Raw genomic sequence first — 21931 nt, 5'->3', positions numbered from 1 at the left:
ATGTCAAAATAAATTAGTTGCGTGTCGACAAAAATACCTTTCATGACAACATATATTTTTCGGCATGTCAACTTACCTAAATAGCATCTACCATGCTGGAAGTCACATGTGGGCGCAACTTGATAATTTTTAAAGATTTTTTTAATGATTTTGATCTAATTGCAATTTTCTTGCATGTCAACATAGTTATGCTGCATGATGACATAATTAAATTGCACGTTAACCTATAAATCCGCATGCCGATAAACACCAATATCTTGCAGCTTAGCTGGATAACTGGCTCAAAGTGTTAATGCTAACAAAGCATTTCAGAATGCACTGATACATGTACCTTAGAGTATTTTCCACTCATTGAACCTGCAAATGATCATGGTATGGAGGCTATGCCACTAGAAACAAACACCACCACTGAACACTAGCCCCCTTAATTTGTTTTTCTCGAAACTTTGAGTGTTTTTCTAGCTGGAAGAATCTGGTTTTTGCAATAACATCGTTTTAACACTTATATCGATCCCGATAAGATAGCTATCAAGACACCAAACCAATCAGCCAGTGTGACACTCTCATAAAGAAGAAAATTATGAAGAAAACTCAGCAAGAACACTTTACTAGAGACATTAAACCTGGCCAGTGATACATATCTATCAAAGAACAGCAGTACATTGGTACCGCGACTATTTAAACTTTTATATTGGAACAGGATTTATCATGCAGCCGGATAAAAACATGCAAGAGAGGTCAATTCAGTTATTTTACTAGTTTCTAAATGTGCCACAGATGTAACTTACTTATTTGCAACTTTTATGAATCCTATCAAGCATCGGGGAAGACTTATTTCAGGAGCTCTCCGTATAAGAGAGTATTGGCTCATTGTCGCCAATCAATTGATTTCTTCTTTTATAGTAAGACGAAGTTTAGAAACTTAAAAATGTCTGATGTGTCACGGATAGGAAAACATTAGGAATCCCTTTTACTTATGTCGGCATTTTTTCTTTTGGCCCTGTCAAGTGTCTACACACAACACTCGTGGAGATGTCACTAAAAGCACAACATGTGGAATCATCTTTACATGCTTCACCTGAAGGTCAGTGCACATGTAAAGTATAGAGGAGATGACAGGTTGTTCATTCACAAACGCCGTCGGTCGTTTCTTAGCAATCCGTGGCCCTGTGAAGTTGATACACTCAGGAAGGGTTTCTAATTTTTATTGGTTTTGTCGGTTGAATGAGAAATTGCGTATCTCTGAAATTGCTTGGGTATTCAATGTTCCTCATGCTTCACATATTTCACTGGATGAAATTTGGGAAAGAATGATAGGGATGACCAAAAAGACGCCATGCTACTTGAATCAAGATCCAAACCCCTCAAACATAAAATTATTGCTACCTTTTAATTAGAAGTGTAATTGCAACAAATATTTTTCCAATATTATGCATATGATTAGCCCTTCCATGCTTCTGAAGGAAAAGTGGATTTCTTTCCCGTTATTCTCGATTCCTTCAATCTCAATCTTCCAGACATATATCGAGTATGTGCAGTCGTCCGCTGATCAAGTATCTTTTGGCGTCATTGGAGGAGGGAATATCGGAACACCTGCCCTGTAGTAAATGAAAGCACGAACAACTTGAATCCTGATGATGTTTACTTATTTGAGATTTGTCATGCGCAACAATTGGCCTGTTGGCATTGTCGAGAGAGTTCTCAGAAGTGAGGATGAGATTAGAACCATCCGCAACGGGAAACCTACTTTCTTTACCAGAACTGTGCAAGAGCTGTTGTAATAAGATTAACCATTGGGTAACTGGATTGAGATGATAATTGATTTCTAATATATTTTTGTGATCGGCTTCGGTCGATCACTGTTGTGTCTATATGAGACATCCGGCAAATGCTTCCACGTGCACACACATTCCGCTTGCATAAGTAGTTCTTATAAAAACTTAAAGTTTGGTTTAGTATTTATATAACATTTTGCTCAGTTTTATTTCAATTCCTTTACCTTAAGAGATGCAAACATACATAAAACACAGTTCGACCTGCTAAATCAAGAATGCACATTTTGTCTCACGTGTAAGAATTTCGATCGAAAGATTCATTCAGTAATGCAGTTGACCTCGATGAACTGACCTCAATCATAAGAAGATGCTCCATGAACTGACCTCGATCTATTGATGTTGCATAATAGTAGCTAGGAAGACAGCTTGATTTATAAACAAGGTTACGTTATAATGCGGCCTCAATAGCAAGTTATGACGACATTCAATGTGTTTCAGTCGCATTAAATTATTTTAATACAACGCTTTCTTTGTATACGTGTTAATGCTCTTTGAAGAGCCCTACTCAGTATTCTGAAGGAGAAGATACATTAAAATTTAATAATTACGTTAAAAATATAAAACTAGACAATGAGTTTACGAACGGCTTTCCCCAAATTTATTTCAAAATTAAATTTGTTGACGGTTTATAATGATGAAATTATGGTGTACATATTCAAAACATTTTATATTTTGTAAAAATACAGTACTTTTTTTTAAATATTTTACATCAAACCGATCATGTTGATTGCTTTTAGCTATCAATATATCATTATTGCCGATCATTCCTTTAAAAGGAATACTTGTTAATACCTAGTCGAACCATTATTTTACCGATTTGTTTGATGTAACTACATAACTACATTCCTATTTTAATGTTTTCCAAAAGGGAACTTACAGTTATCTTGAAAATTCCATATGGTGAATCAGAACGGAAACTAAAAAAAACACATTAAGACTCCTCTGGATTCCTTACAAAGAAAAACATAAGAAAAGCGAAGAGGTCGAATTTTTATATATGAAGCGAATGAGGTTAAGCTATACAAGGTACATGTATAATTTGCATCGATTATGAATGACGATGAAAACGTTTGTGTTAATTTACCGTCATGCTGTTAACTACTTTCCTGCCAGGAAAGTAATGCCTCCTTTTGAATATCAATATATTATGTGACACCGACTGCTATTCCTAAAGCAATCTACTAAAACGAGTGAAGAGTAAACAGCTTCATCATTGCATTTGTTTCAAAAGTGGAAGAATATAATTTCTTAAATTACAAATGTAACTCTATATTTGAGTATTATAGTACAGTGTATGAGCCATTAGGGACGTGTATACTTCCTGAAACAATATTGTAAACTTTGTGTTTTCACCTAATGGCTATTTTTAGATCGTGCGACGGTTATCCTTTTTAAAACAAGCAAGAACAAAGGTATCAAAGGTATCGTGAATGAAAAAACCGTATAACGTTAATACATGAGTATATTTCAAATCAACAACCTCTAAGTATTTACGCATCTGGGGCGTATATAATTATATATAATTTAGCGAACGATAACAGCCAAACAACTAAAGGATTTCAATCGGACATGCACAGTGAAGTTAATTTCCATCTTCAGCCATTAGAAAGGCATGGAATTACAAACTACAAATATTACTAATTTCTTTTTTTATAAAAAGAATTTACTTTGAAGTACTTTGTGGAGAGTATTCTCTCATAATATTTTAACTATTACGCTTTTTTATTTGAGAGCAAAAAAAAATCGCATTTTTATCGCTTGTACAGCTTTAAATGAGTTAAGAACTTTACACTGATAAGAGAACTAATTATTATCAGAATACATACCTTTTTGTTTTTTTCGGTATTTGTAAACGATTATTATTACCACTATTGTCAGCATAACAATCACTAACATGACAACAATTAAGACTAATGGATTGAATTCTTCTGAATTTATTTCGTTTGTTCCATTTTCTTTCGTGTATGCATCAGTAGTAGCAGAATATCTACAAGAAACAGATATTTTACACATATTAAATTGCTTGGAATGCAAACCCTCACACAAGAAGACAAGTCAAGAATACTGCATTAACATAAAAAGTAAAACAGACTGTCAACCGGTAATCAGTAATGCTTTAATGAACCTTGAACATATTCTGATCCTTTCATAATTTGCTTTCTGTTTAAGGAGGTGTTGTCCTTTATTGAATTTTTGTTAATTCTTTTTTGGGAGTTGATTTTAATCAACTCTCCTATGCAGTTACTCTGGCAAACCAAAAGTGAAACAGTGTTTGGACCTAAGCACAAATCATCACCGCTGACAAGAATTAGTTCTTTAAAATAAAAGAAAAATTCGATGAAATGTATGCTGAAGCATTGTTTTTAAAGGAAATTTATCTATAAACACTTTGAAAATAGTCAAATTTTATATTATACGAACAATTCAGATATTGTTGTAGTCTCATGTATTCCTACGCCAGAGTTTAATAAAGTCTCGCTCAACCAGACGCTCGGCTGTCTCCGTTAATCTCCGACAAGCAGAGAGGCTCTCTTGCTTGTCGGAAATTAACGGAGACAGATGAGCGTCTGGTTGAACGAGACTAGAGATCGATATCAATAGTGCCTGGATCCATAGGATTTTTAGAATTGTTTCGATTACTAATACATAGTTTGAATTCTATCTTTAAATATTACACAACATGATTCATATGGGGTTTCTCGAAATTCTTGTCAGAAAAGTCTATAAATTCATAAAATAAAAAAAGCGTAATTCAAATACAGACAAGAAACTAATTGCCATGCAAGATAAGTTGATTTTAAAATAAATGATAATCGATAAAATCAGCTCCCGTCAGTACTTCAGTACTTTGATTTTTAACGGTTCGTATTTATTTACATGTAATTGAACGTGTTTCAATGGATATAGAGAAAATTAAAATGCCGACAATTACGCCAAACTAAGTTTGATCACCAAAACTGATCACTTATTTGAGCCTTCCGCCCAGTTGAGCTATAATAAGACGTAGTAGACAATATTCAAAAAAAGTTTGACTACTCTGTATTGTTTTCTCTTTGTTTTGAATATATTATATAATTCCTAATATAAATACCTTTCCAGGCAATCTTTTTCAGCAACAAAGCACCTGCGATCACTGTTAATTGATAAGCAAGCAGGATCTGTGATAATTAATAAAACATTAAAACATGGTCTGTTAACCAAAAAACCTAAGATATATATATATATATATATATATATATATATATATATATATATATATATATATATATATATATATATATATTATAGCTCATAAAATATATGAAATTCGTTGTTTCTAACTTACAACTTATAATTAATCATCAAAGCTGAAGAACGATATTTCTATATTGTCGAACCTATGTAATTAATGCACTGTTTATTATCAAAACACACCAGAAACATGAATATATACCCCACTTTTAACCGTGTAAACAATAAAGTTAACACTTTTACTGATGCACGCAGACGACCTGGTTATTTATTCTCAGTCTGCTGCTGACTTACAGTCAATTTGAATACTTTATAAAAATTATACAGAGAAATGGTCGTTAACGGTTAATGTAAACAAAACAAAAATAATGGTTTTCAGAAATAGAGGAATTTTACGAACAGAAGATGTGTGGTTTTATAAGTGTGAACAAATTGAAGTAGTGAACATTTTTTGTTATCTCGGACTTTTGTTGAACTATAATGGCAAATTTCATATTACGCAAAAACAATTGTCATTACAGTGTATGAACTAAGCCGCTTTTTGCACTGAAGAGGAAATGTTGTGTTATGAGTCTTAATTTTACCACGCTTTTTGTCCCTTTTTGACACTTATATAAGAAGCATTGCTTACTACGGTTGTGAAGTATGGGGCTTTAATGCTGCCTAAGATATAGAAAAATTCATCTTAATTATTGTAAAAACATACTTAATGTTAAAAGGGGTACATTTTATGCAGTTATTTATTGTGAATTAGGCAGAATGCCTCTGCAATGTATCAGAATAATAGGTATTTTGAGATACTCGATGAAACTTATATCATCAAAAAATTGCATTTTGGATTCATGTTATGTTAATATGTATAATGAAACTTTAGGTAAATATTAATGTAAAATCCGGGCTGCAGAGATTAAGAACATGTTAACAAGTATTGGGTAAATGAACTTATGGAAAAATCAATTTTTTGAAAAGCCAGAAATTATTTTAACAATCGCCAAGCAACGCATTTTTGATAATTTTAAACAGTCTCTACTAGCTGACATTGATGCCTCTTCCAAATGTACTATCTATACATATTTAGTTGATCATTAAACCTTGCAGTCATATCTAACAAAAAGAATTCCTTTACAATATAAGAAACATATTAAAATTAAGATTATCATATCATTGTCTTACCATCAAAACTGGCAGATATAACAATGTTCCATTACAAAGACGTTTATGTCCTCTATGTACTTTAGATATAGAAGATGAATATCATTTTATATTGAAATGTCCCTATTACTGTAATTTAAGAGAAAAATTCTATAAGAAGTTTTAATATTAAACCCTCTGTCTTAAAATTAATTCTATTATTGTCAATACAAAATGTAAAGGATTTGTGCAATTTAGGTAAATATATTAAGAATGCTTTTGTTATCAGAAAATTTCATGTATAAACTTGCCTATTTCAAGTGACCAGTATATGTATTGTAACATGTGTATATTAATTTTATATGTCTATGAGCTGTACAGTTGTTGACCAATAAACAATACAAATAACACTTCACCACTCCATTGAACAAAATCGCCGTTAACATCGCCGCATACATGAATCAAGATCGCCGTTATTCAATTTCAATTCAGTTTCTTTTTTAATTCATTTTTTAGACAAAATTATTTGGGCGGCGACCGCTTTCGCCGCCCCCGTTCCAACACCCTTGAAATATCAGTGACTAGTACATGTATAACATTTAGGTCCTATCATTTGAAGGAAAAACGACATTCAAGGAATGGCCAGGGTGGCTTGATCACAGATCCTCTCCCCCTTTATTATCTACATTATTGCCAGATCAGATAATGTTATAAATTACTCATCAAAATTCTGTTTTTGTATCCAAATATAACTTATTCGACCGGACAAATATGTAATTCGTTCGAACAAATCCTAATTTGTCCGAACAAATTGAATTCGTCCGAACAAATCGTAATTCGTCCGAACAAATAACTTATTTGTCTGAACAAATAGCTTATTCGTCCGAACAAATCCTAATTCGTCTGAACAAATAAGATTTTTTTTTTTCATCTGGCCCTTCCACGCCGCCGTACTATTCAGTGTCTGTAGACGTAAAGAAGTTAATCAAACATTATATATACATTAGCATATACTGTAATTTATTTGGCCAACACCTGCAGTAAGAACCTCTACCCAAGGGTCATGAAATTTATAATTTTCGTAGATTGTTATATAGTCTATCTAAATATGCAATCAGTTTCGATTCGGTTTAAGCAGAGGTAAAGAAAAATAAATTAAACATTATACGTGTTAACATTAAATGACCATTTTGGCCCCGCCCTAGATTCCCGGGAATGAAAATTTTGAGCAGAATATTTTAGCAATATTATATTGGCACTGTTCCAGTTATCGGCCAAAATAAAACGTTTTCTTTTAGCATTTTCTAATTTCTTGATATTTTTGGATAAAACTTGACATACTTTAAATGGTTAAATCCTTTTTTATCCATTTGTTAAATTATACCATTATTAAGATCTCAAAACATCTGGTTTTGTGCTTTTTAGCACAACCCAATTTGCTGATTTTTACAATTTACTGTACGAGTTATCGACTTCGCGATAATAACATAGAAAATATAGGTACAGGTTGATTTGATACTCTGCAAAATGTAATTTGAATTATGAAAGAAGGTATATAATAATTTTTTTCTATGTTTAGCGTCCGCGGATGGATTGGTTTTAAGATGTAAAATAAAAAAAAACCCACCAAAATTAGATCACTTTTTCATATGTCGGATCGGGGTCGCATTTTTAATTAGAATAGAAAATCAAATAATTATAACATTCAAATTTGAAACGTTGGTGTTGTCTACAAATTTTTAACTTCATTAATGCAGTTTTCTGGTTTATATGTTCGGTACTGGTGAAGGGTAGTATAAGAATGAAAACCTCATTAAAGCTGAACACCGCTCGTAAATAGGCACTGTCCGCCATATTTCTCTTTCAGCACCGCTCTTCCTACACCCCTATATAAGCCATAGACCTCTTAACAGTTCAAAGTATATCGCTGTAGAGGTCTCACCTGTGTGGACGTACATCTTGCCTCACCATGTTACTCGGTCGCGATGAAATTGTCAAGTTTTACGCATTTTTTCAAACCAGGAGAGTACTAACATCAAATGAACTGGTCATTGCATTATTTACAGACATAATGTGCACATAAATAACAATTAAATGCATAAAAATCCAAAGACAACGAAAGGAACACTACACGTCGGCCACGAGTTTCAGATGTGCAATCGGGTGTAACGAAATCGAAGGGTTTATATACCAGGTACCTGTGTGACGGTTCCTATTTACGAGCGGTGTTCAGCTTTAACCAGTAAGATATGTGCAGTTCGTGACGTTTGAAAAATGACTTTATTACTAAGAACCTGAAGGTACGTTTTGGTTTTATAAATGGAGAAGAGAGCACCATTGGATGAACAATTACAAATGATGTCTGTGACTGCTTGTTTTATATATTTCCTCATTTCAAATCATTTCAGGCAAGTTCTATCACTCTTCATTCTCTGTTTGATGTGTTTTATAACAAAGAATGATTAAACTAATGTTGCAATGACAGAACAAAATATTTAATAAATTTTATTTTGTTGAACGTTTAGAGTTGTGTGTCTTGTCCAAGGTTTGTGTTTTTTTCCTGATAGAAAGATAGGTTTTAGAGTTTTGGATGGACTCTAAACAAAATTAAAAATTGCAACAATTATGGCCTAACATATCACAAAGAAATAATACTCTATTTTTAACTTATTACGTCACTTCCCCCACTGCTGAAAGTGCAAATATGTATATCAGTAGTAAACAATGATCGTTTAAGCTTATGGTTAAATCATATTCAAAAAAGTTTTAAGCAAACTTACTTTTCATTATTCGAAACAGACGACTGAATGAAACAATATTGGATAGTCGCTTGCTATAAACCCGAACTCTCAGTTTAGCCAATAACTGGTCATAGCCGATAACTGGAACAGTACCAGAAGAATACGAATGTTGGGGTATAATAGATCTATAATTTTTGATTCATTCATGAGTAGTATGTGGAGTCCACATGATATTGTCCAATTTGCAAATTTCAAAATTTTTACATAAAAACAAGTTGAATTGTTGTTTTAAAATCCGGGTACAGAGCGTGTAGATAGCTTCAGATTTTAATGAAAAAGGGATAATAATTGGCTTGTTTCCCCCAGTTCATTATTTGGAAAATGCAGTTTACATTTGTTTGAAACCAAATTGCGAGTCACTTTAATAGTCCCACAATGCCCCTTCTTATTTTTGGCCTCTAATGTTGGATGAGCATAATGAAACCAGGCCTTTTGATGAGGTTTTGGAATTTCATAAAATTATAAACTTCTGCTTCACAAGTTCTTTCTCCTCTCCTTCAGTCCCCCTTACCATTGTTTAGATGCAGTGTTTATTTCTTTTTTAGTATAAGGTGTGAAATATTATGCGTGCCCAACCCTGTGCTGCATTTTTTTTTTTAAAAAGGTACAAATTTAAAAAGGAATACAGTCTCATAATTTAATGTCAATTTTCACTTTAACTTCACCTGGCATTTTAAATAATTTAAAGCTTATGTTATAAATATTTTTGCGTTTTCTAATTTTTCAGTTGATTTCACTTCCGAGCTCAATGAGCTTGACTCTGCTGGTTTTTTATTAAACACACACACACACACACACACACACACACACACACACACACACACACACACACACACACACACACACACACACACATATATAGTATATATATATATATATATATATATATATATATATATATATATATATATATATATATATATATATATATATATATATATATATATATGGGTATTTGCTAATGAGGTTATTTGTAAAATTAAGAAGTTAATGAAGACATGTAGGCATGGATCGAAATCTTTAACATTAAGTTGTATTATATAAATTCCCTTGGAAACACAATTTGCAGTGTTTTCGGTTATAATCAATATACAATATAATAGAAACTTAGAAAAACAAAACCATCCACAAAAACTTTATCGTATAAAATATACTGTTATTTTTAGGAAATAGAAATGTCAGGAATTCCAAAAGTTTTTAGAAAAGTATTTCTGTATGATTTGTTGCAAACTGAGAAAGAGAATGCTGAAACAGATGTTCACTTCATCAAATATTCGTAGAATATTTATGTTTTGTTCGTACACGTCCTATACCTCCTAATACTGATGTTTATCCTAACCTACGAAAGCCAAGAAGGCTCATTCGAGATTCAATATCTAAATTAACTAATCAAAGCAAGGATCTCAAAACCTGAATCCTAGTGACATCAAACTTTTCTATGAATAAAAATCATCTGTGCATCAAGATAAATGCTGTTAATTCCTAATTAAACGCTAGAAATTTATATCTCTCGTTGATTTTAAAACCTCGCCATTTTTTTCTGAGAGTTTGGAACTATAAGAAATATGGACAAATGTTCCGCGTTTTCGATTTTTTTTTTATTGAACTTTCACATATTCACATACCATAGTATAAGTATTGCACATAAACATATATATATATATATATATATATATATATATATATATATATATATATATATATATATATATATATATATATATATATATATATATATATATATATATGTTTATATATATAAAGACGGGGATATATATATATATATATATATATATATATATATATATATATATATATATATATATATATATATATATATATATATATATATAGACAGACGGGGAAACTAAACGCGCGTGTTCGTGTCCACAAGCAACAGATTAAATACCCTAGTGTTCGTAATACTCCATGCTGTGAACATTTTGCTGAATGCGGCCAGGAAAAATTTACCCTATTCCCATTTTATAAACTTCCAAATGAAAATGAAATACTGCGCTTAGCCAAGGAAGACCACTTTCTTAAATTATTTAAACCAAAACTTAATCGCACTCAGTGAAAAATTTATTATATATGCATGTGATATAATTGAATCATTTGTAATATTTGCGATTATTATTTTTTTAGCGCCTTTTTGCTCTGTGACTCTAACTTTCCGCTACTTTAACGTTATTATGACGCCACAATGAACTTTTGCTTATTGACGTTACTACGTTACATATTAGTCATTTGTACATAACTGCCAGGAATGGCGAAAACGTTTGCGGTTAATAGGATCAATTTGTGATTTTATTCTGAATATTTATTATTTTTAAATTATTTAAAACTGTGCCGATTAATTTTTGTTGTATTGGGAAATTATATATATATGTATATATATATATATATATATATATATATATATATATATATATATATATATATATATATATATATATATATATATATATATATATGTTGCAATGTATAAATATACATTTATCGTATTTGTTTGGTAGATATATTCAATATTTTGATACAAGGTATATGTACATATATGTATTACTTCTCAGAATAGTTGCAATATAATTTGAACAAGCTGTGGGATATAAATATATGTGAAAAATGGATTTCTTTTTAGAAAAAAAAAAGAAAAGGAAAAATTCAAAGATACAGAACAAAAAAAAAAGAAACAGAGACATTAAGGAGAGAATATAGATGGTGATGAATGTTCCAAACGTTGAAATATATCTTTCTAATAAATATCAAACAAATGATAATTACAATTTTTCAGACGCAAAAGTTTTTCTATAAACAGTCTTCTGGTTATAGATTTCTTAATGCTTTTTACATTTAGCCTTGATGTTTTCGTTTTAGTTTGCAGAATGCATTGTTTTGTGAAAAGAATGATTAAATTTTCCAACCTATGAATATCTCTATTATTAAATTTTCCAAAAAGGATTGAATATTTGTCAAAATTTGTTTGTAAACCAAAGATATCTGTCATCCATTTCTCCAAATCAATCCAAATTTCTTTCACTACATAACAGTCAACAAAATACGTTTGCGATTTTATATTCTCGCGATTTAATACAAAACAGCGGGATCGCGGAATTAAGTACTCGCGTAATATTAAGAATTTACAGTAAGATGTTCTACTTAACTAAATATTAATTTGTATCTACAGAGAATATATATAATTGGACTAGTAATTATGTAGTATGTTTCGCGGATCTAATTGATTTTGTTTGCCCTGTGTGCATTCCCACTGGGTGTGTTTGAACCCGGGGATATTTCACTATCTATAGTTTAAACCCGGGGTCTATCCCATGTTGTGTTTAAATAGGGTTATATTAGAGAGTTTCATAAGCGGATCCATGGGGTGGGAGCTAGGCCTACATGTATATTCAATAATTTTACTATGTAAATTCGATAAGCTTCAATTTTCCCGAAGAAGGTAGGGAGTGTCCAGACCCCCTGACCCCTTCCCTTTAGATCCGTTCATGAAGATCATTATCTAAAACATGTTTTAATACATATTACTGGTCAACGTACATGTAATTCTAAATTTTTAGGAGGTGGACGCATCAGATGGGGGTCCAGTGAATCGGTTAAATTACAGTGAAATTGGAAACTTTTATATCATATCAATCTTGTCGGTATTTTTTTCTTTACTGGTACTGTACCAGTTATCGGCTAAGACCAGTTATCGGCTAAACTGAGAGTTCGGGTTTATAGCACGCGACAATCCAAGATTTTTTAATTCAGTCGTCTTTTTCGAATAAACAAAAGTAAGTTTGCTTGAACATTTTCTTGAATATGTTTTATACATGAGCTTAAACGATCATTGTTTACCGCTGATTTTACATCTTTGCACTTTCAGCAGTGGGGGAAGTGACGTAATAAGTTAAAAATAGAATATTACCTCTTTGTGATACGTTATAATATCCCTTCTTTGATCTGACATATAAAATCAATACATTTAACATGTATAAACAAAAGGAATTCACGAATTTCCGAGAGATTCGTAGCGCGATTGAACGCCTGATTGCACAATAATGTATTGAATAGTATACAATTTAGTGAATTACCGTATGATTATAAACGAATTATTTTATGAGTTTTGTTTATAATGTATCATGACCCCGAATACTTTAGTCTGACCTCACAAGGGGCATAATTCAAACTACATTTAGCAGAGTATAAAATCAACATGAACACGGATTTTTACTATGTTATTAGAGAGGTTGAGATTTCAAACGTGTACGGGTACGTGTACGTGAACTAGGGGAATCACCTAAATTCTTCGCGTATTACGTCATCAGTTTTTGTGACGACATGGTTTCTACACGTTCTCTAAACTTGTAGAGTGTCGTCTACACGTAAGTACAAACGTGTAGCTTTTTACAACAAATAAAATCTTATTGATGAGTGAATGTATTCTTGTGATACATTATATAGATTTTTAAACTTCATTTGCATGAAAATTGATAAGAAATTTACCACTTATTTGGAATTAACTAGATAAATTCATGTCACAAAACTGCGTCGATTTACGTACACATTTATATCTTACAAGATAAGAAATCTCAACTGATAAATTACAAAAACGTGTACGTGTACGTGTAGTTTTAACACACGTACGAGTACCCGTACACGTTTAAAATCTCAACCTCTCTAATATCACGAAGCCGATAACTGGTACAGTAAATCGTAAAAACTCGGCAAATGCGGGGCGTGCTTAAAAGCACAAAACAAGATGTTTTGGGTTCTAAATAATTATATAAACTAACAGATTGATAAATAAGGAGTTCACTTTTTAAAGTATGTCAAGTTTTATCCAAAAATATCAAGAAATAAGGAATTACGAAAAGAAAACGTTAAATTTTAGCCGATAACTGGTACAGTGCCAGTACATGTCTGGACAAAAATTTGGATCAAGATTTTTTCTAAAGGACAAACGTGATACGTTATGAAAATGAGTTGTTTTAAATTAATTTCATCGTCATTTTAGGTTCATTTGGGTCTAAATGGGTAAATAGATGAACAACTTTAAATAATTAACAACTTTAAAACCATGAATAAAAAATTTACGCAAGTCGAACTTTATGATTGCTTATTGCTGTGTTGAATGAATGGTACAGTAGGAGCTGCGCCAAAAAAGTCTCGTCTTCTATTTTCTTACCTTTATTTATTGAAACACTTAATAACTAAGAGTCAGAGTCATTAGAGTCAGATATGAAATTAGTACGTACATGTAAATACCGTATAACTGTTGAAAAGAAAAAACATGAAAAACGAAGGAAAACGAAGTGGGGACAGAAAATCTGACAAATCGGAATGAGCACTATCTCAAATGTGCAAAATTAATTTATTTTAATGCGGCTGACTTCGGTCTGAATAGATCGTTTATATATTTCAAATTAACTTTCTTCAGATTAAATGATTTTTGAATACAGGTTGAAAAAACTAGCCGTCTATAAATCAAAACCAGATAAAACACATCAGCATGTTTACCAAACTTCTCTTTCAGCAGCCATGACAGTTCGCGCGTGATTTTATGGAGTTTACGCTTGGAGTTTTGTTGGGCTTGATAACGTGAATATCAGTGTAAATAAGTGATCTTACCTCATTCTATCACTAAAACATCATTTAAAATTCCAACTGACTGTCCGAAAATAAGACCGAGAAAGGTCAGTTAATTAAACATGGCGGACAAATTCAACTTGCGTTGTTGACATACACAAATGATAACCGATATATGGACTATACTTGATGTTTTTATATTATATATTTTATAATTTATGTCATACACAACTACAACGTTTGAGTTCAGGTAAGAAATGCAAATGTTACTGTTATTTACAGGTATATACGATTTGAGCCGAAATCCTTGCACTCCCGCACTTGTACTATTACGGAGATCCTATGGAGTTTTAGCCCTCTCCTAAAAAATGGGAGATGGCTACATTATTGCAGCTAGTACAACCCATCCGCAAACAATTTTCAGAATATTTGATTTAATTAAAAAATGTTACATTATCATTATCGCTAGCCTTTGTATATCAAAAATTTGTACATCACAAATACCCCCAAAACCTCCCTCACGGAAAAGAAAATGCGTCGCCGCAACCACGGTGAATATACAAAATTAAGCTTCTTCAAAATAGTTGATGAGAGAGAGAGAGAGAGAGAGAGAGAGAGAGAGAGAGAGAGAGAGAGAGAGAGAGAGAGAGAGAGAGAGTGTGTGTGTGTGTCGATGCAAAATTCGCTTGTATAGGTTTGCCCTACCCTAGCTATCTCCTCTCTTTTCGCCTTTAAAAGGCTTAAACATCGTCTACATACATTCGAACTAGTATTTCAATCTAAATTGAATTTTACACCACGAATATCTCTCTCTCTCTCTCTCTCTCTCTGTATTCTCAACAAAACACTATTCGTATCTGGATTGTTGTTGTTGAGGTTGAAAATCATTATCTTCTACGGTTTTTAAACTTGTTAAACCTATATTTTGAATATTTTAGATTAAACATATCTTTCTTTGCAAACCGATTTGCACAAAGTTGCGGCGAATACACAACGGGTTAAAATGTATTGGGGAGAATACATACACGGCAAAGAATCACTTAGATTTGCAAAGCACCCGGTTTTATCACTAATTTAATTGCTTATACTGTGTGGTGTTAATACACCAAAGTTATTTTAAACAATATATAGCCACTATATAAGAGTTATTAAGACATTTATTTGTAGGTAAGAACATGTACGAATGATCTTTATTTAAAACAGTTTGATGTCGGTTTACAGGTTACAGGTTTCAGATCAATGATTTGATTGGTTAATTTAGACACTGAATCTCGAATTTCTAATCTTGAATCTCGTATTTTGAATCTTTCTTAAATTGTGTGCGGATTGGTTGTACTCAACGATCTGTTTTCAGTATATAAATTTCAAGGGGGGGGGGGGGGGGGAGGGGGGATTGAAGCTTATTAAATTTACGTAGTAAAATTATTGAAAAATGGCCTAGGACCCCCCCCCCCCCCCACCAAAAATAATTGGCTCCGCTTATGAATCTCTCTACCTCATTTAATTAGTCAGCTATTATGTCCCCACTTCATTTTTTCTTCGTTTTCCAGGCTTTTTTTTTTCGTTTTGCTCGGCAAACTAATTTCAAATTTTTTGTGTAGCTCCATAACGATGCACTACAGATAAATTTTGAGTAGTTTTACTTTTGAGAAACAGGTATATATCCGTACTTAATTTTAAATTTGACTCTTATAATCGGATTTAGTGTTCCAATAAATATAGGTTAGGAAAGAGAAGACCGGACTTTTTTGCGCATATCCTACTGTACCATTCATTCAACACAGCTATTAGCACTCATCGAGTTCGACTTGCGTTCCTTTTTTTATCCACTGGTTTTAAAGCTACGCGGGGGTGTTAAGGAAGCATATGGGCAATAAGCCGTCTTATTTTGACTGTTGTATTCAAAATCGTAAAATTAAATAATTATTTTGAATAAGATCAAAAACTTAGTATCATCCTTTAAAATAGATGTCAGTGCAATAAACTCGGGTAGTACATCACTGCCACATTGGTGCATTATCACATGACAACTATAAATAGCTTACGTATATTCCTTAACATAAAATGAGATAGAACAACACTACCCCGCGGTTTCCAAAATAAAATAAACATACCAAGTGAGGGCAAAACATCTCAGTTTAATCAAAACCGCTGCTAGAATCCTATGTTTTTCCTTATTAAAAAGTTATTCATCCGGTTCTCGTAAAACCTTCCCAACTTTTATAAAGTTTGCACGGAAAACGGCAAATTGCATTAAAACAACACACAACATGGGATTCTAGCAGCACTTTTCAATTTAAGCATTTTCTTTTAGCGAATGATTGATAAAACTAACATATCCCCCAGTATTCTTATGTCCAATTCTCAATAAATCACACCACAATACTTTATTAGAGTTCTTAGATTAGTTATATTTTGAATATGTTTACAATGCTTTCCGATCAAATTCACACACAGGGGCTCGTCACGAAGTTTTTTCAACCTTTTATATATACCACCTCTATACTATAAAATACACAAGGGAGGAATCAAAACTCGAAAAAATCGCTACCTCCCGATTTCGGTCGCCTCGTATTAATTCTTCTCGGACGTAAAACCCTGCACTCTAGGTATCATTAGATCGGGAAAGGACCATAGTTTTTAGGAATACCTGCAAAATTTAAACATCGGCAACAATTTTAGAAGTTTTCACTCATTTTCTTCCAGTTTACTCTCCGGTGACACTTTCTTCGATCAGATGTCGCGCTCTCATTGGTCAATTCAATGTTGCTCAAGATAACTCGTACCCGACTTGTATTTTAGAGGGATTTTCAAACGATATATCAAACTTGCTTTGATGCAAGAAATACATAGTCACGTCCTACCGAATGTCCGAGGTATGGTTAAAATATTTCTACATAAATATGAAAATTAATACATATACTCACCACGTAATAAGAACTTTCACTCATCATTTGAATATCCCTCTGAAATACGAGTCAACGTACGATTTATCTTGATCAACAAAATTAACCAATGAGAGCGCATGAATAAATTTGGTGCGCAACATCTGATCGAAGAAAGTGTCACCGGAGAGTAAACTGGAAGAAAATGCGTGAAAACTTCTAAAATTGTTGCCGATGTTTAAATTTTGCAGGAATTCCTAAAAACTATGGTCCTTTCCCGATCTAATGATACCTAGAGTGCAGGGTTTAACGTCCGAGAAGAATTAATACGAGGCGACCGAAATCGGGAGGTAGCGATTTTTTCGAGTTTTGATTCCTCCCTTGTGTATTTTATAGTATAGAGGTGGTATATATAAAAGGTTGAAAAAACTTCGTGACGAGCCCCTGTGATTCACACGACATTCAACCTTAAGTCATGACGTCATCAATGTGTAAATCTACGTAATACAAACTAGTTTCTGGCAAAAATTGTCTTTGAAGTATTTTTTATTTGTTTTTGGTCTACGTTTCGTTGCTTATATATTTGATTATGTACATAATAACTAAGATTTTGATTTCACGGAATTACATGTAACTCAGATTCCATATGCTTCCTTAACACCCCCGCGTATTAATTTTTGAAAATATTTCGATTTATGGCCTGATTATATATAAATTAGAGCTGCGTGGTGCATCTATTTACCCACATGGACAGAAATATACTCGAATGGACCTAAAAATTATGACTAATTTTTCATTACTAATCGGGTATGTCCTTTAGAAAAATCTTGAACCAGTTTTTCTTCACACATGTTTAGCAAATAAAACGCCAATTGTTTCATTTTTTGATGGTGAGGGGGTGGTACCGGTAAAGGACATCAATTGCTTGTGCTATACTCTCAGTTGTTATAATTGTTAATACATATTGATATAAAATGAAAGTTTCCAATTACACTGTACATAGCTTCTATCATGCATTTTGAACAAAACAATTTTCAAAGCATTTTAGATTATTGTAATTCAACCGATCATTTTTGGAATTTATTTTTCTGGATCCCCGCCTGATACGTCCGCCCCCTTGCACATTAGAATTACATGTGCGTTGACCATATGTACACATTAACTTAATCGGCATGTGACGATAACATTTTTTATCAATGTATTTGCTGGATAGGTAACAAATAAAAGCCTATTTGTTGATTTTTGCACTGAATATTTGAGATAATTTGCCGCCATCTTCTTTGTATTCCCCACATCACACACAGTTTTTTTTATTTGGTGTTCTGTGTGTATGGCGACAAATTAGTAAATTTGCACCACTCGGTCCTTGTAGCTTCACCCTGATTACATTTTATCTGGCTAAATGTAATGTTGTAGTATATTAAATACACACATCTTTGCAGTGCTTATTTACATCTTTAGAGAGTTACTTACATACAAAGTAAACATTTGAATGATTTATATGCAATTATTGTCAATTTTGGTGGGGGGGGGGGGGGGTAGGAAACTACAGAGAAACTCAACTTAGGTGTGATACATATGCCTGTCTATACCTTCTATTCTTTCTTGTTGATATATCAATGAATGAATTATAACAAACTACAACAATAAATTTTGAAAAATTCATGCACAATCAAGTTTTTAAAGTTTTACTGTTCTCTGCATAAGAAATCGGCAATGTTAACAAATTGGCGCCCTATTATCCCTACCTTTAATTGTACAGAATGGTATCTTTCTATATTGAAATCAATGCCGAAAGTAAGACTCATAATAAGTTGTTTACTCAAGAAAAGGGGAAAAAATTGTATTGATTAATAATTCCGTATGATGTGATAATATCTCAATTATTAGTTTATAATCATAGTACTAGTATATGCATGTATACATAAAAAACAATAAGTAATGCTTATATTTATCGGTGAAACCGAATTGATCATTTATATTTAGATTAAAACATATTTTAGATACTAATCTTCATGCGCAAATCTAAAAAGGAGGGGGGGGGGGGGGGGGGCAGGGGGTCTGGACCCCCTCCTCGGGAAAATTGAAGCTTATTAAATTTACGTAGTAAAATTATTGAAAATTGGCCTAGGACCCCCCCCCCCCCCCCCAACAAAAAAATTGGCTCCGCTTATGAATCTCTCTACCATAATCGCATTTTTACACAAAAGGGGTGAATAAACCCAGGGTTTAAACTATTGGTGGTGAAATACCCCAGGGTTCGAATGCATCAGGCGGAAATGCACCAGGGCAAACAAAATCACTTGTATCCGCGAAACACATTGCATTATTACTAATCTACTTGTGTAAAAATACATACAAATAATTATTAAGTTCGCTAGGTAGAAGTGAACATTGCATTTATTTGTATATAAGAGCATGTACGAATGATCTTTATTTAGAACAGATTGATGTCGCTAGGATACATGTTTTCAGATCCTTGATATGATTGGTTAATTTAGATTGAATTGAATCTCGAATTTCGAATCTTGAATCTCGTATTTAGAATCTCGTATTTTGAATCTCGAAACTCGAATGAGCCTTCTCGGTTTTTATACGAATGAGCTTTCAGGGCTTTCGTACTAACCAGACCAAAACTAGCTCAAATTTTTGTGCGCCTTAAATTCCAACTAGTTAACACGTACGGAACTGTAGCTTTTCGGTCGATCATCCAAATCTTTATCATCCGAATTTTTACAGACTGGGCAATACAGATCTGCAGCTATCACAAACGTAGCTATCTCTGACAAACGTAATACATGCGTAGCTATTTTGAAACAAAAGTTAACTTACATGTATAGATTTCCTCGTCATAATAAGGCGTCGTTGGACAACCACGGGTGAATTTATCAACACATTTATAATGGTTCAGGAAGCCTGAATCCTCAAGTTTTAAACAATTATCTGACAGAAAGGAACGACATTCAAACATTTTTTCATAAAATATGACAACAGCCAAGAAAAAAATTCTTTACATTTATTCATAAAGATATTGCTTATAAAATTGAGATCTTTCTCCTCTGAAAATAAAAGTTGGAAACAATTTCAATTTGAAATTTTAAAAGAAAATTAAAAGAATAATCAAGATGTTTGCTATATATATTATTCATCAAGCAAAAAGTTGGTGTGTCTACTATATGTCCGGATGATATGTAGATGCTGTTGGATCAATTTTCATTGAATAAGAACCAGAGTTATTTTGGCCACAGAGATCACGAGTTGTTTTGGAAGAAGACACATAATCATCATAAATACTATAATTTGCTTGGCATAAAGGTAGAAAGGCGTCTTCCTTTTTAAAAATCAATACGCCCCGCGCTAACTTCGAGAACTTGGAACACTAGAGGTCAGAAACTTTAGAAATGTCTACTAGATGTTAAAGAAAAGAAAGAGGATTATAAGAAGTATTTTATTTTCTCCATTTGATCAATATCAACCTGACCATAAATTGAAACTAAAACTCATGTGGAATAGAAACTTAGAGCAATCAAACCTTTTCCGTAAAGAGATCTCTTTTCTTGGTCCGTGCAGAATTCTATCAGAGATGTCAAGTTTATATCTGGAGCACACAGATATCGTGTTTTTCCGGTACAATTTCTTCTTCTTGCTGCTGTCTCAAACTCTGTTTTGTTCATAGGGCATTCATTCACAGGATAAACATTAAATCGGTAGGAATATTCCTAAAATTAAATGATATATAAAGTACATGCATGAGTCCATCAAATTACAAACACGTAAATTTCTAATTCACTATGTACATCAATGATCAACATTTCTTTTTGAAACAAATACAAGCCCCAGGTAACATATTGGTAAGCTAGAAAAAAACCGTTCAAAGGTCGTGTCACGGGAGAAAAAAATATGTATACTGTGTTATTAGTGAAGCGGCTTAGGTCAATAATTCAGCAAGATATTCACTTGTGGAGACAAGCACCAAATTTTGCATGAAGGTTCCTTGAACATTACTTAATCAAAAAATATCGTTGGCCATTCAAGTTTTGGTCATTTTCAAGATGGCCGCCTCTTATTTCAAAATGGCGTCTTTTTTTCATCATGTTTTCATGATATTTTAAATATTTCTGGGTAATGTTTTTATTTTCTGTGAAATTATGAAGAAGTATTTGTTGTATGATATAATTTGATGTTCATTTCATATATGAACACTCTGCGCATGCGTTTAAAAACATGCTGCAGCTCATTTTTGAATGTACATGATCTAATCGTCTAAGCAGTTGCACTGCAAAGAGCAGTGCAAAATAATTCGGACCTGAAACATTTGCATTCCCCAGAACAACTAATATAACATCAACATTTCAGTAGTTTTTGACATGAAGCCGCTTTTGATGGTCAGGATGTCCCGTGTGAAACCGATAAACCGCAATCTTATCCCAACCCTATCTGGAAGGAGATGCTGTGGTTTTTTACT

At 32.7% G+C, this 21931-nt stretch overlaps 1 protein-coding gene across 1 annotated transcript in view; it reads right to left on the bottom strand.

Annotated features, from left to right (window-relative positions):
- The window catches only part of LOC109617183 (uncharacterized), a 73199-nt gene that overhangs the window by 36277 nt on the left and 14991 nt on the right, over positions 1 to 21931 (bottom strand). The window contains exons 3-6 of the mRNA XM_034448766.2: positions 20999 to 21185; positions 20299 to 20409; positions 4927 to 4993; positions 3662 to 3822 (exon numbers count right to left, since the gene is read on the bottom strand). Of these exons, the coding sequence (XP_034304657.1) occupies positions 3662 to 3822; positions 4927 to 4993; positions 20299 to 20409; positions 20999 to 21185 (526 nt within the window). The remainder of the gene's footprint in view (positions 1 to 3661; positions 3823 to 4926; positions 4994 to 20298; positions 20410 to 20998; positions 21186 to 21931) is intronic.

This window comes from Magallana gigas, chromosome 4 (assembly GCF_963853765.1).
Source record: "Magallana gigas chromosome 4, xbMagGiga1.1, whole genome shotgun sequence".
NCBI classification, from domain to species: domain Eukaryota; kingdom Metazoa; phylum Mollusca; class Bivalvia; order Ostreida; family Ostreidae; genus Magallana; species Magallana gigas.
Note: the sequence above shows the minus strand (reverse complement) of the source record. Positions and strands in the feature narration are given on the sequence as shown.